Genomic DNA, 18,149 nt, shown 5'->3' on the forward strand with positions numbered 1-18,149 from the left:
CGGAAAAAAATGGCATAGTAAAAAGAAACACATGCATCCATATTTAAATTAAATATTCGGTTTTTAGCTGGAAATATAAGCACCTAACGCATTGGTATGTGTGAAATCTCTCGAGACATTCCTCAGTAAGCAAACACAATATTCCGGGTCATAAATACTGCACATACCAATTCATTGTTGTTCATTTTCATGCCTAAGTGTAGGCTACACTGAACGTTGAATGCTCATGGAAATGCTGAAAAGTTTTCTACGTTTTTTTAGTGGTTTATAAAGCAGCAACATGGCGCCCAAGAGTATGTTTTGGACAGACAGATGCGAGCATGCAAAGTGCAACAGACACACATATTTTTGCCAGGCCTTTTGTACGGTTGTTGCTTCCGCACGTGTCCGCACCTCCCCCCACTAGGAGTCTGAGCTGTCGTGACCCGTCACCCATTAAGAGAGATTAAACGCACGCTGGGCACTTGATGTGCGTACCCAACGGAGTGAGATGTTGCACACACACACACACACACACACACACACACACACAAGTGGTGGCACCAACAGTTTAAGTGGTCCGTTCCAGCAGGTGCTGCTGGCCCCAGGGAACAGGTGGTACTGCTGGTTCAAGAGGCCAATTAGCACGCACGGAGGCAAAATTACACGAATTTACCCATTGGGCACACTTTCCCAGGGCTGAGCGATGGGATGCGGCCTTCGGGTGGACATCTGAACTTGTATCTGTAGATAGATATAGAATGCCATCAGGTGCAAGGCTGTCAGTTGGCCTCGTGCCGTTGAACGTGCAACAGGGCGACAGGGCAACTGGGCAACAGGGCAGCGATGCAGAAAAGTGAAACTATTAAGCCCAGTCAGAGTACCATTATCAGTAAAGAAGTGAGGCATTGTTTTCGTAATTAGGCAACGCTTCAATAGACAAAGCCAAGCAGCACGTGTAGCAGCACACTCCATGAAGCATCGAACGGTGAACTTGCAACTGGCCAGGCCCGCACCCGCGCTCCAGCCCCCTGTACTCGATTGGCAAGTGGCAAGTTCTCTAAATTTAATCAAGTTACGCCTGACAGAGTACGTGTGAGAGTTAGTTAGTGTGTGGTAAAAGCCCTGCTTGGATCAACTGGATGATCAACTGGCCGCTTGACCACAAGCCAAAAGCCACCGTCGCGACAGAGTGGCAGTCACAGCCACTTTTGGGGGAAAGGCCGTAAAATCACTCAACTAAAACGTCCATAAAATGTCGAATGGCTTGTAGAATTTGGTCTGCAAAAAGATTTGGAAAAGCGGAGACCCTCAGTTCGATTCTAAGCGGCGTGCGGAGTGCGTGTTGAGTGCTGCGTCGACACCGAAAAGAGAGACAGCAGGACCCAAAAGACAAAAAAAACACACCGAAATGTGGCATCGTGTGGCAGTGCTTGTGCTTGGCATTTATTTGCTCGTAACAATGAAGGCGTCGAGAGGCAGCGCTAGTGCCAGCGCCAGCAACAACAACAATCGCTTTAATGGCGGCACTTCCGGCATCCTTGCGGCAGGCAAGGGGCAACTACAATTGGAGCTGAATGCGTGGCAGCCATTCACACAGCACAACAATTGGCTTATCCTGCAGGCAACGGCACCCAGCTCAGTGCAGCCGGAAAGCGAGAGTTCCCCCAGATTGTTGCCACAGCAACAGCAGCAGCAACAGCAGGAGCAACAGCAGCAACAGCAGCAGCACCAACGACTTCCTGTCAATTACTACGCCTACGCCAATCATCGGTACAATGAGAGTGCGAGGGGGAGCATTTCACCTTCGGCGGGCGGAAATTACAAACAGGTTCGGGCACAGGCAGCGCCAGCGACAACTCTAAGCGATCCTGCCAGCTATGTCCTGGCCATAAGCCAATCCATGCGCCGCGGCGAAGTCCGACGTCAGCTGCCAGTTACGGAGGAGGAAGCCGAGCAGGATGTGCGCCATGCGGCAGCCTCAACTTTAACTAACTCTGCCCACATTGCCAATAACGATGATGTGAAAGATGCCGATGCCGATAGCAGTGGCATTAAAGACACTGAGAAGACAGCTGCTCTGGGCATCAATGCCTACTTGGTGCCCTTCCAGAGAGCTCTGGTGAAAGTGCGTAACTTTTGCGACTCTGTGGGCGCTCTTCTCAGCGACGTACTGGACGAGGAGGAGGAGGCGAATGGGGAGAATGAGCAGCTGCAGCTGCTCCTAGCAGGTGGGTGATTTTCCAATGAATTTTCCTATCTATTAAGCGTGCTTAAACACCTCAGGGATGCGGTCTGGCACTGACCGGCGCTTAATTAACTAACTAACTTAACCAATGCTTCTGCTTCTGTTCCTTAATTTGCAGATGGGACAAGTTCAAATAAATTGGCCAACACCCCACCAGTAACATCAACAGCCAAAATATTCACTTCAAAAGAGGCGAATGGAGCTACAGTCCAAGGCCGTTACAATCATCGTCTGGCATTGGACGGCGCAGAGGGCCGCAAGCTGAAAAAGTTGAAAAAGAAAATCCAAAAGCTGCTGCTGCCTCTGCTGATTGCCTACAAACTGAAGTTCCTCACCCTCATACCCGTTCTCATTGGCGGCCTCACGCTACTCGTCGGCACCACGGGCCTGGCCGGCTTCTTCTTTGCTCTCTTTACGGCCGTAATGAGCCTGAAGACCACAGGTGGTGGTGGTGGCCATGGCAGCAAAGCAATCGTCTTGAAGAAAATCTGATGTGATGATGGCACCGTTTTGTACGAATAAAGATTTAGCTATTGATTAAGGTTAGTTAGCAGCCAGCATCCAGCAGCCCTCCCCCTTTTAGCCACACCATCCTCTTCAATCGAAGCTCGAACATTCATTGGTCTGGTCTGGCTGTGGGCTATAAAAATAAGACGTGCGTAGGCATTTACCGAAGTAACTTCCGCTGACTCAAGTGAAATGCAAATACCAGAAATGATATCTGATAAAAATAAACAGGAAAAGTCCTATCGGCAATTGCTATTGTTGTTTTCATCCAGCTAAAGTCAACACTCTGAAACACTCTTTAAATTAAATCCTTTCGTACCTAGTACAGTCTTTGTTTTAAGGTATTCCCCAGTACCTATATACACCCCACTGCCTGTGGTTATACCTTCAACCGGATGCCAAATAAAAGTAGTGCTGACACCCGACTGGCTATAAATTACGTTGAGCAGCTGCCAAAGCCCCATCCACAGCCAGACCCACAGCCAGACCCACAGCCAGAGTCAAAGTTTGGGCATCAAAAGTGATGATAGCAAAGAGCGTTACGCGTTAGCGTTAAAGTTGACGTTGACGTTCACTACGATTAGTTCCGTGGCACGCGTGTGCATATGAATGTGTGTTTGGACACCATTTGAATATATATGTATAGCGTCTGTAAAGCAGTATATAATACTACATATATATTGTAACAGTTACATTTATTCGTACGCGTATCATGAGTCTCCGTTCGGGCCAAGATAAGTTCATTTGTCTCGTCTGGTGCGGTCTTTTTTCGCCCAAAAATCCTAATTCACTTTGGTTGTTATTTAATTTCCATTAGCCCTGCAATAGCATTCGCCTGATGTAATTTCAGGCAGCATATTTTGTTGTGGAATTTAATTAAGCGTATTTACGGGTATACACACACACACACACAAACACTGGAGATGGTTTCAATCGGATATTTACATACCCGTGTACACGAGAAAATTCAGAGAAAACCTTTAATTTGTAGCCCATATTTATTCACGGCGCTATTTAGGTTAATGCGAAAATTATAATTGCAGTTTTGATAGATTTTTCATCGGGATCGGGTTCCCTTCCATCATGTCAGCTCTTCAAAATAATAATTAATTGGCAATTAATAATATATATTACCAAAGCGAATGATAGCAGAATGGAAAACTTTTTTCCCAGCAAATAAGTTAATTTAAAAAACAGAAAATGTAATATAAAATCATAGCTTCATAGCTAATTTGAATATGTAGTAAATGTATTTTTATTTACTTTTTAAAATTTATTAAAGCATTTAATACTCAAATTAATACGATTTTAACGAGTTCCAACAACTAGGCCTTCGACTCGGTTGGACACATTTATTTTTAAACAATGTGAACCTTTTTGAAGCCCCAGCACACCACACCATAAACATTTTTGGCAGCGGAGTGGCCCTGGCACTTAATTAAAAAATATATAAAATGTTGCTTATTTCGAGCATAAATAACTTGGACCCCGCAATTCATCTAAATTGCCGAAAGGAAAACCAAAATCACCGCAGGAAAATAAATGCGTTCGCATTAATAAATCGTTCTGAGTGACAGCATTTCCCCACGATTTTCGCAGCGCGTTTAGTTTAGAAATGGAAAAACATTTGCAAGTGAACCGAAACGCAACAGGGAAACTGCCTGCCTGCCACGAAAATGAAGAGTTTTAACTTGTTGATGGTTGGGACAAGTGACCCATGACGAGTGTGGCGCATACAACCAAAGCAACTGCTGATGGTGGGTGGGGGGGGGCAACAATAACAGCGGCAAGCCGTTTATTAAAGTAGGGAAAATTTAATGTGTCCGTTCACGCTCAAGTAAGACCGAATCGAAGCCCCTCGAGAGAGCGCAGAACGAAAGCAGCGAAACCGCAGTAGAACCAGAAGTGATAGCGGTACAAGTAGCCCCTCCACAAACCGACAATCGGCCACCACAAGAACCTGCCCACCGACTGCTAGTCTGAATAAAAGTCTTAAATGCAGCCGAGTGCAACAACGAGAGTAGTGCCCCATTACCATTACCATAAGCATTACCGGCTGCAGTGGGCGCCCACTTCTGCTCAGTTGGCTAGGAGCCGTGCAACGGTGTAAACATGTTCAACATTGCGCTCGCAGTTGCAATTTTCCATTTCCTGAGTGCGGTGTCCTTCGGCGTGGCGTACAGCCACCTGCCACCTGCCGTGCAGCTGGGCGGTGCCATAGTGGCGGCCGTGGAGCAGGACGCCGAGCAGGAAGCGGCCACCGAGGAGCACCATCGGGTGCAACGTGAGTGGCTGCAAATTGCCGAGCTGCAGCTGCAGAAGCTCCTCAACGACCAGCTGAGTGCCGAGGAGATGGGCAACATGCTGGATACGTGGATAGCCGAAGGTTCGTTGAGGACGTGCTCACGAAAGATTTCCATTTCCAGTTACTCAAGTGCGTCCTCGTGCCTCTCCACAGGTCGCGGCAAGCATCAGCACAAGAAGCAGCAGAAGAAGCTGGCCAAAATGCTGTATCCCGTGCTGGCCGCCGCAGCTTTGGCCAAAATCGTGCTGCTGCCCTTGGTCTTGAAGTGGCTGACGGCGCTGTCGACCTCGTCGTTCGTTATGGGAAAAATCGCGCTGGTCACCTCCGGTCTGCTGGCCCTGAAGTGGATCATATCCGGCGGGGGGCATGCAAGAGATCGCCTGGAGATCATTCACTCATCGATCCCAGCCATCAAGGGCTTGCACGGCCTGTCGGCCCACGCAGACCTTTCGCCCAGCGACAGCAGCTGGATGCCCATCCGGCCGCCCTACATCCCCCTGGGTGTGACCAAGGAGCATGGCCCAACTTTTTACAAGCCATTTTTATAGGTCACTTCGCTGCGCAAGAATCGGAGGAGAGTGAGAGCGAGAGTGCGATTTAGAGAGGTCTCTTTCTAGTGTTAGCAAATAGACATATAAGGCCACGTAACTCCCGACTTCATCAGCAATTAATTAGCACATGACTCGCCCCCCCCCGTCGTGCACAGAGCGCTGAAATTAACAGCACTGCTGCGGTGCCGTTATGCATATAACGGTTTATTGCGCATGCGCACAGGCCAGCCCTCGATCGACCAGCGACCACGGCCAAGACATCACTGTCGGCGACACTTCCGCAAGTGCGTGTGTTGCAATGAAAGCCGACAAGCGTACAGCACGGCCATCACGGCCAGCACGGCCAGGGTTATGTAAAGACCAGAAAAGTCAACCAACAGGTTGTCACAAATCAATCAGCATGCAGCGGCGACAGCTACAGGTGCAGCTGCGACTTGGGTGGGCCCTCCGGATCGATCACACACACACACGAGTAGTATTAGCCCGAAGATTGAAAGTAGATGTGGCACAGACACTGAAGAGCTGAACTTCTCCCTTCCTTGATCACATTTACATCCATTTGTAGGTGTACATATCTGTACATAGCCGAACCAAATTGCATGTTATTTATATCACAAATAAGAGTTTAAAAATATCGAAATCGGAAGCAGCGATCCCGCTGTATGCAAAATAGCAGCTACAATATTTTTTCAAAAGGTATCCTGGCACGGGTTTAATTGTTATGACAAGTTTTCTTGAAATAAATTTTTGTACAACTTTTATTTGTAATTACTAAAATAAAAATTGAAATTGAAAATTACCTTCAATTTTTATTATAAAATTCAATAATTGTCCTCTAATTGACAGATTTTAAGCAACGAAAATAATGAATAAAAAACAAATAAAAATTACTCAAACTAGGACAGCACGGATCCACGGATGGATGAATGTAATTTGGCTCATTGTCTGAGCGCTCTGCCTACGCACATCGCGCCTACATTTCCGCGCAGCAAGTGAAAGTTTTAGGGCGCCCATGCCCATGCCCATTCCATTGGATAAACAGCAGAGACACAATTGCAGGTGTGTGGGGTGCGGTACGGGCGGGGCAAAAGCTACAAGCGACAGGTATGCGCATGCTTGCCGCGTATCTAACAAATCGATCAACAAAACCCCGAAAAAGACAGCCAGCAACCACAAGGCGTATCTTTATGTGAGCGGCGGCGACTTCTTTCTAAGTTGAGACGTTGAAAGTGAAGCTGAGACCGGGCCGAGACTTGGCTTGGCTTGGCAATTAGGCTTGAGCGGGCGACGGCTGCGGAGCGTTGGCTTTTGTCATCGCATCTCTGGCTATTAACAACATTCTCTGACTGCGCAATGTTTGCGACTCTCACGAGATTACTTAACCAGGCCATTTAGCATAGACGACACCACTGCCACAGCCCCAGCCACAGCCACAGCCCCAGCCACAGCCACAATGTCGTCCCGAGCATGTTGTTTGAACATTTGTGTCATCAATTTCACTTTCTTTCGCGTTCATGCGGATGGGGTTAAACAAAGCGATGATACTTAGGCCCAGGCTCTAGCTCCGGCTCTGACTTGTGCTCAAAGTGATCCCACAGGCGCCCTTAATCATTTTGCCGGGGCCACAAAGATCCCAGACAAAACGAAAAATATGATGGCAATTGCTCTCTTACCATTTGTCCAGAGTGTGGCAAAGTGAATTGAATTTGTTTTGGGGTTGAGTTGGGTGCATGGTAATGTTTATGAATTTTTAACGCCCGAAAAGACCCTGCAGACCCTAAAAAAAAAAAAATATGCAAACATGCCTGCTCGATGCATAAAAACCGTTCCACTCCACATTGGAGCTGCACTTTCAGCCAGCCAGCCAGCCAGCCAGCCGACAATGACGGCAGCGGCAACAAATACTCGTACTGCCTGCTACAACGACTACGCACAATATTGACTTTTCATATTTGCACAAATGAAAAGAAAATCAATTTCACCTGTTGGCATTTTTGCGTTTAACCCGACAGCAACAAAAATATATATGACCAAGAGATACAATATTCACACTGGCGCGTTTTTTCCAAATATTTTTTAGGGCTTAGATGAGGCTTTGGCATGGAAAAGTATGCCTTTGAGGCTTTGCCTATTCCGAGAAGAACCAAGCCAAGCGCATTTTGATCCCATAACCTAATCAAATTCAAGTTCTCCGAAAACTGTCTCAGCTCTGCACGAGAATATTTCCTTCTCCTACTCCTACTCCTCCTACTCCTCCCGGTGTGATGGAATGCCAAAAATTCTGTTGGTTGATATTCAACAAAAACACTCAAATGGGTCAGTAGAACGGCAGCGGCAGCGGCACTGGCTGACCAAAAAAACCTCACCGAAACCGGCAACTGCAAAACGCGTCAAGCTAATTCGAAAAGTAAACGCACATGGGCACATGGCTCTGGGAGCAGTACGCGAGAGAGCAGTACACGAGAGAGCCCCAGCCCGCCACACCCACACGGTGCGAGACAAGGAAAGTGGCAAGTGGGGGCAATTGGCAGTCGGCGTTTAGGCCAACTTGTTGCCGTCTAATTGAGCGACGTCCGACGCCCAGCAACAAATCGCGACTCGCAAAAAAGAAACGAAGCTAATTGACTTTGTATAAATAATGAATCGAATGCCTACACTGTGAGTCGGAACGCCTAGCCCTGTCAGGAACGCATTATGGGGGAGCAGAGCATGAGACATGGGAAAGGTTATCAGAATTGACAGTTCTCAAAGGCAGAAAGCAAGCCACAGCCACGGGTAGAAAAGAGAAATTGTTTATGATTGGCATTTAGAAACTTTGTTTGATTTGACAGTTGGGTGGGGGTAATCGGTACTCGGACTCGTAAAACCAGACGGCTGGCCGTCGATAAGGCCTTGGCCGGAGGTCCCGGCAATCCGGTTTGCGGCTACAGCGGCACAATGCAGATTGCAAAACTCAATGGGAGTTACATAACTTTCACTCAAAAGCGATGACGCGAACTGCGAACCGCGAACCCCAGCGGCGCGCTTAGCGGCTGCGTCAATGAATGAGTAGTGCGAAACTGGATCGCATACCGGACCGTGCGTGCGTGCGTGCATGAGGCAAGCCAATGGCATGCGGGCCGGGCATCATCAATGATGGCATGAATGGAACTCTCCGCTAGAGGTGGAGTGTTGCAGCGCCGAGATATGCAAATGGTCGCAACAAGTGAATCACTGCACAAAGTGTGTGTGCTCGATAAGGCATACTTCCTAGCAGGCACACTTTCTTTTTCTTTCGCTCTCCGGAGCGGCTAAAACAATAACCGAAAATAAAGGCGCGTCACTCATACGCAGCGTGTGACAAGCCGACGCCCGCGGCCGTGGCCACAACTGGCCTGCCCGGCACACGGCAACAACGGCAACAACGGCAACAACAGCAACATTGGGGGCAACATTTAGTGTCGCATTTCGTTGTATGTAATATAAATGAAAGTGAGCCAGGCAGCGGCTCGGCTACATACAATTTTCCCCCGCTTCTTTCGGCTCTTTGAATGGGTTGCCTTTAATAAGCAGCTGGAACAATAAAGATACAAATTTTGTTGCTGCCAAAAATTGAAGCTGCTTCGATTTTATAGAGATCTTTTATACGAAACTTGACATTTTACGATGCAATGCCCCACAGAGAAACTCGGATAGAAACATAAACTGTCAATGCAGTGGACAAATGTGGGCCGTGATGGCAGAACGTGACTGGGAAAATCTTCGAGCGAATGAATGGATGAATCATATGCTTCAGTGTGTTGACTGAAAGACACATAAAAACATACGTACTGTTATGTATGTATGTATGTGCCAGACTGCCAGAGAAAACTATTCCTTGGGAATACGAGTGGGGCTTAAGCAAAACGAAGGAATGGAAATCAAATTCCGACACGTAGAATGTTGCACTGAAAGAAGACGCATAAGTATCTGTGGGGACAAATATTATTCCATTCCAAAGAAAATCCTTGCCTCTGACCTATGAACTACTACAACTTATAACCATTGGGAAAGAGTGATTTATTTTAATATTTTGTCTTTATTTGTATATTTATATACTCGTAAATACATATGTAGAAGTATTCAACTTAAGGTTTTCACAATTCTCACACATAACCGGAACTCTCTGTCTGGATTGCCGCATTCTTCTTCTCTCACTGCCCCACTCTGCGTTTATCTATTCGCTTATATATATTGGGGATACTCCCACTTATTCCTTTCCTAAATACCTTTTTTGTTAATCTAAGATGTCACACAAATTGGCTCATTTAGAAAGAATAATATGACTTGATTTGCTCGTAATTCAAAGATTCATTCTCCTAAATGTATGTTTATTTATTTATTTATGCCAAAATATTCGTCTTTAACCCATTCTATTGTATAGCTCTATTGAGTCATACCTTTACAGCTTTGCTATTCATATCCACTTACATTTTCCACTAAATCTTCCGTTAATCCTTTTCCTTACATCACTTAAGTTTCATACATTTTGCACCTCTTGTATCTTATTATTCATTGTTAGCTCGTATTTTTCCCATTCCCACTTAACTTTCAATTATTACCACATAGACAGAGGCACATGGACATGGGCACAGTCCAATTCAATTATCAAAGTGCTAAACACTATTTCAGCAAGCCATTCATGCACCATTCCCTACAACAACAGAATGGGCAAACACAAATGACCCATTTATGCACCGAAGAAAGGAGACACACACACACACACACACACACACACACACACAAGCACATATTTGCGACACATAAATGGACAGCGTGAAATATACGGCAACCGGATCGTTCGGTTAAGAAGCGTAAATAAATTAGCAAATATGTGACTTTGGATATTGCGAGAGTCGAATGAAAGCTGAGCGCAAACGCAGCCGGGCTGGGCCTCGGGTAAACAGCCTCATTGAGGGCGTGTGCATATCGAATGCCTCCAGACCATATCCCAGTCCCAGGCCCAGACCCAAGACCACCAGCCAATGATGCCGCATGTTTACCAGACAACAACCAGCCAAGGCAGCAGCACCCCTCCGCCTGGTCCAATGGCCAAGTCCAAGTACAAGTTTCTCTCCAATGGGGCCCTGTCGACGACTGCGACGTAGACGTTGACGGATGAAGACGGCGCTCCCGAAAAAAGGCAGCAGGGCTGCCCAAAAAGCCACCAAAATGAACATGTCAGTGAACAAACAAGTTGACTTTATTTTCTAGATTTATGTACATATGTGGTTGTTGCCTCTGCGACTCTCCAACTCCGACTCTGACTCTGACTTCGAAACTCGGGAGAGCCGGCACATTTTTCGCGTTTTTGTTTTGTTTTTTTTTTTGGTTGCTTCCGCAGTCGACAGCTACGTTGGCGGCTGCGTCTCGGCTGGTTTTATTTAATTTACTTTGAAATTGTTTTGTAATGCGTACCGACTGCGACGTCGGCGGTGGCTGCGCGGCTGCAACAAACGCCGCCCAATATAAAAGGCTAGACGTCTCGAGACGCATACATCAAACTCATCTCAACGGTCTCGAGCTCAGCAGCACAGCAGCCAGCATCAGCAAGGATTAAACCGTGTCGCGTTCCGAATTAAAAACGAAATAACAAAAATGAAAGTGTTTGCCATCGCTTGTGTTACCCTCTTGGCGGCTGCCAGCTGCGCCTGGGCCGCTCCCAGTGTCCAAGACAACAAAATCGAAAGTGATAACACGCTCGGCCGGGCCGCCCGCTATCTGGGCGCCTGTTTGGAGAGCGATGACATGGCCACCTGCCTGGCTGTCAAGGGCATCACAGCCCTGAATCGTGCCGCCAGGAGCAACAACATTGAGCTGGCCAGCGGCGTCACCTTCCAGAGGTGTGTTGAGTGTTGTGTGTTGCGTGTTGTGTGTCTGACTTTTTTCAAGTGTCTGTTCTGTGACAGTGTGCAAAATATGAAATTGAAATCGAAATCAAAACTGAAAGTGATGTGCGGCCGCTTGGATTTGACACTGTTTTTAATGTGATCCGTTTCCCATCCGTTGCAGAGATCCCGCCAGTCCCGTGCAGCGCAACGGCAAGTCCCTCAGCGAACAGGATATCTATGCCGAGCTGCCCCAGAGCGCCGAGGATCGCAATGGACGCCTGGTCGATCTGGCCATTTCCAGCGCCACCGAATTCCTGTCCACCCACAACTTGGAGTTCAAGCTGCCCTCGGAGACCACCCAGCAGGTGGCCCGCGCTCTGGATGAAGGTGAGTTCTCAGCTACTCCGACTCCCAAACGTGAATTGGCTAACAAATTGGACATTCTTGTGTGGTTCAGGTCGCGGTAAGATCAAGAAGATGATTGGACCCCTGGCCCTGGCTATTGGCGCCAAGCTGTTCGCCGTCATTCCTCTGGTGCTCGGATTCCTCGCTCTGCTGACCTTCAAGGCCGTGATTGTGGCCAAGATTGCTCTCTTCCTGGCCGTCCTGGTTGGCGGCTCTCGTCTGCTGGGCGGATTGGGCGGCAAGTTCGGTGGCAACTCCATCGGCGGTGGCTACAGCTCGAACGCCTGGTCTGCCCCTGCCAGTGCTGGCTGGAGCTCGGGTGCCTCTTCTGCCTATCCCTATGCCCGCAGCATCAACGAGGAGCAGGTCGATGCCCAGCAGTTGGCCTACGCCGGCCAGCAGCAGTAAGCCGGAGTCGGGAGAGTCAGAAGCCGTGGATGCCATTGGTTCCACAAATGTGCCTTTGTTTTGAAGCCAATCCCCTAGCGTGTAGTAATTTATTCGAAGAGTAATTAACTAATTAATTGTACCACAAGAGACAGTCGAACAATCAGCTATGCAGCAACAAAATAGTCATTATGAATGTTTGAATAAAACTAAAAGTATTTCCTCAACCTGGCCCTCCACCACCGCTCTCGAGCGTTACACATTCCATCAATGCATCGGCATATATATATATATTGTATTTGCACATCAAAATCCCTGCACGTGCCTCTCGGGCATTTTGTATAATGGATGCCGAGGGCGTGGTTGGACAAAATGTTTACCTACTGGTAAAAGACTTTCCCATGGGGCAGCCTAATTGAAATGCTGACAGACTCACGGCAGACTGGTTGGGCGACAAATATTTGGAACTTTGTCGAATGGGCTTGACCCAAGAGTGCGGCAAGGCAACAAGTTTCTTGTGGCAATTAAAACTTGTGGCAGGTTCTGCTGCTGTTGCTGCTGCTGCCTGTCCCTCAAACGAGTGGCAAAAGGCTGTGGCTGAGCTGAGCGAAAGACTGTGCCAAAATGCTGAGCAAAAAGAATTGATAAGCTTCGGATTAAGTTTTCGCAGTGGTGTCCCAGTGCTCCCTGTGCGCTGCTCATAATTGGAGTTTCAAATACTGATGTGACTGCGGCGCACGGCATGTTAATTGTCTGCCGCCACACAAGTTGCAGCCAGAAAAAACTTTCTACTTATGCTCATAAAAGTGTCACTTTTGCGATTGAAAAGATATGTATGCGCCTGAGTTCAGCTTTCTTTTGGAAATAGATTTAGAAGCAATTGAAATAGAAAACGAATAGAGCGCCAGCAAGCCAGCAAGCCAACAAGCAGCCAGCAGCCAACAGCCACCGAGCGACACTTGACAAAAAGAGAATGAAATCGAAAGCGTTGAAAGCGTGGTGGCTGGCCAGAGCAACTAACTGGGCCAAAGCGGGCATTAAGTCACCACGACTGAGGCATACCAAATAAGGGCCAGATCGGCAGCCCACTAATAATCACTTTAATGGAATTCAATGGCACGCCTAATGAGCGATGGCGAGCGAGGAGTCAGTCGAGTCGGTGGGAAGAAGCCCAGGCACAGGCAGCGCCCAAGAATCTGGCACAGTCAGTTCCCTTCAAGAGCCGAGAGCCAACCGCAGTCACGTACCCGGCAATGGACTTTAGGGACTGTGAGTGCTGCATGCCAATTACAATCAGCTAACGGTGGAAGGCAGAAATTGGGCCATTTGCTTATATAAAATATATGTACGATACAATATACAAAAATCATATCCAGCCAGGCAGAAGCAGAGGCAGACGCAGACGACCGGTCACTTCCCTTTCGTTGACGACGTGCGTGGAAATATGGTCAAGAAATTGTTGGCAGGTAGCATACGCATACGCTTTGCATAAATTGATTGGGCCTGGCATGGCCTGAGTCTGGTCTGGACTGGCTCTCTGTCGCTGCTCTTTGGTATGGGGATGGGTATGGGTATGGGGATTGGTATTGCAGTGCGGTGCGTTTTTATTTTTTTGGACACTGCGCGATTTCTAGCCGCACAAAATTGGTCAATCGACTCAGTTTGGGCCAGCGGGCACGCATACGTTTTGAAAAGGTATAAAACGCGGGGGCATTGCATACAATTAATCACAAAGCAATTTCCATTCGCAAAGCCAACAGCCCCAGTCCAGCCAACAGTGCGCCGACCAGTGTGGAATCCAATCGAAGGATTATCAATATAAATATAACAATATCGACATTTGTCCAACCAACCAAAGTGCTAAGCAATATGTGCGCGAAATTCGTTTGTGTTGTGCTGGTGGCCAGCTTTGTGTGCGGTGCTTTGGCCCTGCCATCGCAGGATGGCAGTGAAAAGGATTTAGTGAACATGCTCAACAGATTGGATAACGAGGATTCGGTGCCATTGTTCGGTGGACTGCGCATCGATCGCTCCGAGACGGGACGCAGCTTTGGTGCCAACAAGGCCGTCGAATCGTTTGAGGATCGTGCCGAGCGCTATCTGGAGACCCATGAGCTCAATCTGTCCTTCTCCGGCGATGAGCAGGAGGAGAATACCGAGAACGAGTATGCCGGACGTGCCATGGATGGTGAGTAAAGCAAAGCGAAGTGTCCCGACAATGTCACTCTCTGAAAAAACATTGCGTATACAACGTGTTGCACTGCCGGAACAAATGGCAGCTAAAGTCACACCAACAAAAGCGTTGCATACTTTACTGCCGTGGCTTGCGTGGAAGTGAAAGCTTTCTCCGACCTGACACGAATGGAATACTTTTGGGTGGCCCTCCACTGAATGTCTCCGCTTTCCTTTCTCTCCGCTTTCTCCGCACAGAATCCCGCAGCAAGCGCATGAAGAAAATGCTGCTGCCTCTGCTGTTGGCTTTGAAACTGAAGAAGGCTGTTGTCGTCAAGGTCATGTTCACCATCATCAAGTTCATCTCGCTGAAGGCTCTGGCCATCTCCTTCCTGGCTCTCATTCTGGCTGGTAAGTTTCGCTTCGCAAAATGACAGCAGAGAAGCTCACTCACTGGATTTTCCCCCTGATTTCCCACGCCTTGCAGGTGCCACCTTCTTCAAGGACCTGCTGGCCAAGAAGAAGGAACACATCACCACTGCCTACATCACTGGCAGCCCCCTGAACGCCGATATTGTGCACTCCGACTGGAGCCGCAATGGACAGGCCCCCGGTGCCGATTTGGCCTACAACCACTACGGCCTGGCCCAGCCCTTCTAAGCTGCCATCCCGCCCCACCAATCCAATCCAACCATCCTCCCAAACCCACTTTACTAGTCTATATTCCCTGCCCCACTTTCCTTTCATTTCTCTACCTGCCTTTCTCCTTTCCAACCCCCCACCACTTCACCACTTCATTTCCCACATGAGACTTTACCCCTGAAGAATGGCTTAAATTCGTTGTAGTCAATAATTATGTATTTACGAGTAGTTACATTTAGTTAGTTAGCTGCGACATACCAAAAACCCAAAAAGAAAACCCAAAAAAAAAAAGAGAAACTTAGAAAGGGTGCAATCGGATGCCCATGACTTGGCTAGCTCAGGACAATGCTTAAGGATATATGTACACAATATTTGCGCCATATTTATTGCACATTTCGTTCCACAACCCAGAACCCATAACTCTTGGCGGATGTAAATGTCACTCAGGTCCAATCGAACACAACGAAGATTATGCCTGCTAAAGAGCTTACTTACTTACTAAGTATTTATTTCGATAACTTAAAGCAAAAGCAATTGAATAAAAATGATTCATCAAATGCAAAAATCACAAATACTTCAAACTTTTTCAGCAGCAGAAACACCTAAATATATCAGAACTAACATGCGGCCATAAATAACATCAAAGCGATAAAGCCCCCAGGAAGGGAAGGCATCCTGCCGTGATATATGGCACAAACATTTTCCCGAACCGACCTTTTTTTAGACACGACAAAAATCTAACAAACGGCAGAAATAGTCCACAACTCTCATCAGAGGTGAAGATTAATGGCTGGCAGTGCGATTGGATTGATTTTTGGTTCACGCTCCGTTTTGACAGAACCACAGTCACCAACAAAAGTTGCTATCCCTGAATAAACATATGTATGTAAGTAGTTGGGAAAGGCAATCAAAGAAAAATAATCATCCAATCAAAAAAACATACACATACAAGGAACTGAAATAGTATGCAATGTAGTATGGTCCCGTTGGCCGACAGAAACGAGCAACACAATGTAATCTTCCCCCTCCACTACGCTTGCATAGTTTTTGTTGTTGCTGCTGAGAGAGCAATGGCAAGAGAATGTATTGGCATAAGAAAAGAAAGCGCAGGAGCTAAGACTATTGCAACATCACTGCACGTGAAGCGAAATAAGCAAGAAAAAATGAATATGTGGAAGAGCATAAGCCTGGCTCTCCATCTCTGGCGAATACATACACTCAGAGAAAAATGGCATGCTAAAAAGAACGAGAAGGAACGTGTGAGTCACTTCTGGGGACGCGACTCTACTTATACCCGTACTCAGTCAGTATATACATTTATGAGCATATAATTTTTTAGAATTTAAGAATTAAAGAAAAAAAATTTTACATTTTACATTTTTTTGCTACATCTGTTATCTACATATACATATACAATGTATATTCTACATATCCTCCGCTGGGGGTTGCTCGTGAGAAAGAGAATGAGAGCGCGACTCTGTCAGGAGGGGGCGGGGGAAGCAACTGAAATGTATAATATACATTGTATATGTATATGTATATGTAGATACCAGATGTAGCAAAAAAATGTAAAATGTAAAAAAAATTTTTTTTTTAATTCTAAAATTCTAAAAAATCATAAGCTCAAAAATGTATATACTGACTGAGTGCGGGTATAAGTAGAGTCGCGTCCCCAGAAGCGACTCACACGTTCCTTCTCGTTTTTAAACTTAAACTTTGCTCTCGAAGCAAACTGTTTTGCAAAATTTGATGGATTTTTTCTCTCCGTGTGCGAAGGTGCCCCACACACTGGCCATCGTTGCTGAAGCGTTGCTTTCTTTGTCCAAATTGATTTGAGCTCATGCAAAAATAGTGTGAATATTTGTGTTTCATTAATTGATTAGCAAATTTAATTGGCCACGAAGAAAGCCTTCTTTGCGTATTCCTCCTAATTGATTACAGGCAAATGTCCCAGTTAATGTTCCTCTATATAAATGACAAAATGTCGACTGTGGTCCATCAGTTCTGTTGGCCGGCATTAAGATGAACGGCATAAGCAACAATTTGGCAGGCGGATGCGTTATCAAAGTCGCCCTTATCGTCGGCTTGCTGGTGTCTCTTGCCTGGACCCTGCCTGTCAACGAGGAAAATTTCCCGACTGACTCAATTCGAACTACCGAGAAGCTAGCTGCGGATGCAGAACTTGGGGATGGCTCCTTGGATGCTGGTAGTCAACTCCGCTGGAAACGTCCCGATGGAAGCGGTGGATTTTTCCAGAAATTCGGCCAAAGAATAAAAGATAAGAGGACCAGAAAAACAACCACTTCTACTACACCGCCCACAACGACCACCACCACCACTACAGTTCGCACAACGACAACCACAGTGGGCACAACGAGCACAGCAATACCGACATCAACTGGAGCGCCCACAACGAGCACAGCAATACCGACATCAACTGGAGTGCCCACAACGAGCACAGCAATACCGACATCAACTGGAGTGCCCACAACGAGCACAGCAATACCAACATCAAGCACCACAGTGGCCACAACGACAACTACAGTGGGCACAACGAGCACAGCAATACCGTCATCAACTACAGTGGGCACAACGAGCACAGCAATACCAGCATCAAGCACCACAGTGGCCACAACGACAACCACAGTAGGTACAACTACAGAGGCCACAACGAGCACAGCAATACCGTCATCAACTACAGTGGGCACAACGAGCACAGCAATACCAGCATCAAGCACCACAGTGGCCACAACGACAACCACAGTAGGCACAACTACAGAGGCCACAACGAGCACAGCAATACCGTCATCAACTACAGTGGGCACAACGAGCACAGCAACATTACCATAAATTCTGCGAGTCTATAGCCAAACAGGACACAATAGACTTTCAATGTCCCTAGAATTTTGTATTAATATTTATTCATATTTAATTCCCAATACCCTCAAAATAAATAAATATTTAGCTAGATCTATCACAAAATGTACGTCAAATCCAAAGTAGTGTAAATATGGTTTGAAGAGATTCGTTAAGCCATTAGGAACTAATGGAAAGGCCAAAATCAAAGAGCAACTAGACAAATTAATGATTCGCAGAGTATATTA

General features: G+C 46.9%; 5 protein-coding genes across 5 annotated transcripts; all 5 read left to right on the forward strand.

Annotated features, from left to right (window-relative positions):
- The first annotated feature begins 818 nt into the window (after positions 1-818).
- On the forward strand, positions 819-2,788 carry LOC111072985 (transcription initiation factor TFIID subunit 12). Its single transcript, XM_022365087.2, has 2 exons — positions 819-2,210; positions 2,346-2,788. The coding sequence occupies exons 1-2, from the start codon at positions 1,391-1,393 to the stop codon at positions 2,717-2,719; spliced, it is 1,194 nt and encodes a 397-aa protein (XP_022220779.2). The 5' UTR covers positions 819-1,390; the 3' UTR covers positions 2,720-2,788.
- Positions 2,789-4,830: 2,042 nt separating this feature from the next.
- Positions 4,831-5,624, forward strand: LOC111072992. Its single transcript, XM_022365098.2, has 2 exons — positions 4,831-5,120; positions 5,193-5,624. The coding sequence occupies exons 1-2, from the start codon at positions 4,847-4,849 to the stop codon at positions 5,585-5,587; spliced, it is 669 nt and encodes a 222-aa protein (XP_022220790.1). The 5' UTR covers positions 4,831-4,846; the 3' UTR covers positions 5,588-5,624.
- A 5,499-nt stretch (positions 5,625-11,123) lies between these two features.
- Positions 11,124-12,447, forward strand: LOC111072991. Its single transcript, XM_022365097.2, has 3 exons — positions 11,124-11,451; positions 11,621-11,826; positions 11,897-12,447. The coding sequence occupies exons 1-3, from the start codon at positions 11,207-11,209 to the stop codon at positions 12,250-12,252; spliced, it is 807 nt and encodes a 268-aa protein (XP_022220789.1). The 5' UTR covers positions 11,124-11,206; the 3' UTR covers positions 12,253-12,447.
- Positions 12,448-14,007: 1,560 nt separating this feature from the next.
- Positions 14,008-15,063, forward strand: LOC111073013. Its single transcript, XM_022365127.2, has 3 exons — positions 14,008-14,419; positions 14,662-14,814; positions 14,891-15,063. Exons 1-3 carry the CDS (start codon positions 14,101-14,103, stop codon positions 15,061-15,063), a joined length of 645 nt encoding a protein of 214 aa, XP_022220819.1. The 5' UTR covers positions 14,008-14,100.
- A 2,004-nt stretch (positions 15,064-17,067) lies between these two features.
- LOC121404259 (GATA zinc finger domain-containing protein 14) lies at positions 17,068-17,912 on the forward strand. Its single transcript, XM_041593588.1, has 2 exons — positions 17,068-17,409; positions 17,463-17,912. The coding sequence occupies exons 1-2, from the start codon at positions 17,068-17,070 to the stop codon at positions 17,910-17,912; spliced, it is 792 nt and encodes a 263-aa protein (XP_041449522.1).
- The last annotated feature ends 237 nt before the right edge of the window (positions 17,913-18,149 follow it).

The sequence above is a fragment of the Drosophila obscura genome, unplaced genomic scaffold, assembly GCF_018151105.1.
Source record: "Drosophila obscura isolate BZ-5 IFL unplaced genomic scaffold, ASM1815110v1 contig_192, whole genome shotgun sequence".
Taxonomy (NCBI): Eukaryota; Metazoa; Arthropoda; class Insecta; order Diptera; family Drosophilidae; genus Drosophila; species Drosophila obscura.

What these genes read in the sequence shown, in the direction of transcription:
- LOC111072985 (XM_022365087.2), top strand. Translation starts at nt 1,391, where the DNA reads ATGTGGCATCGTGTGGCAGTGCTTGTGCTTGGCATTTATTTGCTCGTA. An exon ending in GCTGCAGCTGCTCCTAGCAG is followed by an intron (nt 2,211 to 2,345) that starts GTGGGTGATTTT and finishes CTTAATTTGCAG; the next exon opens with ATGGGACAAGTTCAAATAAA.
- LOC111072992 (XM_022365098.2), top strand. Translation starts at nt 4,847, where the DNA reads ATGTTCAACATTGCGCTCGCAGTTGCAATTTTCCATTTCCTGAGTGCG. An exon ending in GGATACGTGGATAGCCGAAG is followed by an intron (nt 5,121 to 5,192) that starts GTTCGTTGAGGA and finishes GCCTCTCCACAG; the next exon opens with GTCGCGGCAAGCATCAGCAC.
- LOC111072991 (XM_022365097.2), top strand. Translation starts at nt 11,207, where the DNA reads ATGAAAGTGTTTGCCATCGCTTGTGTTACCCTCTTGGCGGCTGCCAGC. An exon ending in AGCGGCGTCACCTTCCAGAG is followed by an intron (nt 11,452 to 11,620) that starts GTGTGTTGAGTG and finishes CATCCGTTGCAG; the next exon opens with AGATCCCGCCAGTCCCGTGC. An exon ending in GGCCCGCGCTCTGGATGAAG is followed by an intron (nt 11,827 to 11,896) that starts GTGAGTTCTCAG and finishes TGTGTGGTTCAG; the next exon opens with GTCGCGGTAAGATCAAGAAG.
- LOC111073013 (XM_022365127.2), top strand. Translation starts at nt 14,101, where the DNA reads ATGTGCGCGAAATTCGTTTGTGTTGTGCTGGTGGCCAGCTTTGTGTGC. An exon ending in TGCCGGACGTGCCATGGATG is followed by an intron (nt 14,420 to 14,661) that starts GTGAGTAAAGCA and finishes TTCTCCGCACAG; the next exon opens with AATCCCGCAGCAAGCGCATG. An exon ending in CCTGGCTCTCATTCTGGCTG is followed by an intron (nt 14,815 to 14,890) that starts GTAAGTTTCGCT and finishes CACGCCTTGCAG; the next exon opens with GTGCCACCTTCTTCAAGGAC.
- LOC121404259 (XM_041593588.1), top strand. Translation starts at nt 17,068, where the DNA reads ATGAACGGCATAAGCAACAATTTGGCAGGCGGATGCGTTATCAAAGTC. An exon ending in TTCGCACAACGACAACCACA is followed by an intron (nt 17,410 to 17,462) that starts GTGGGCACAACG and finishes GCCCACAACGAG; the next exon opens with CACAGCAATACCGACATCAA.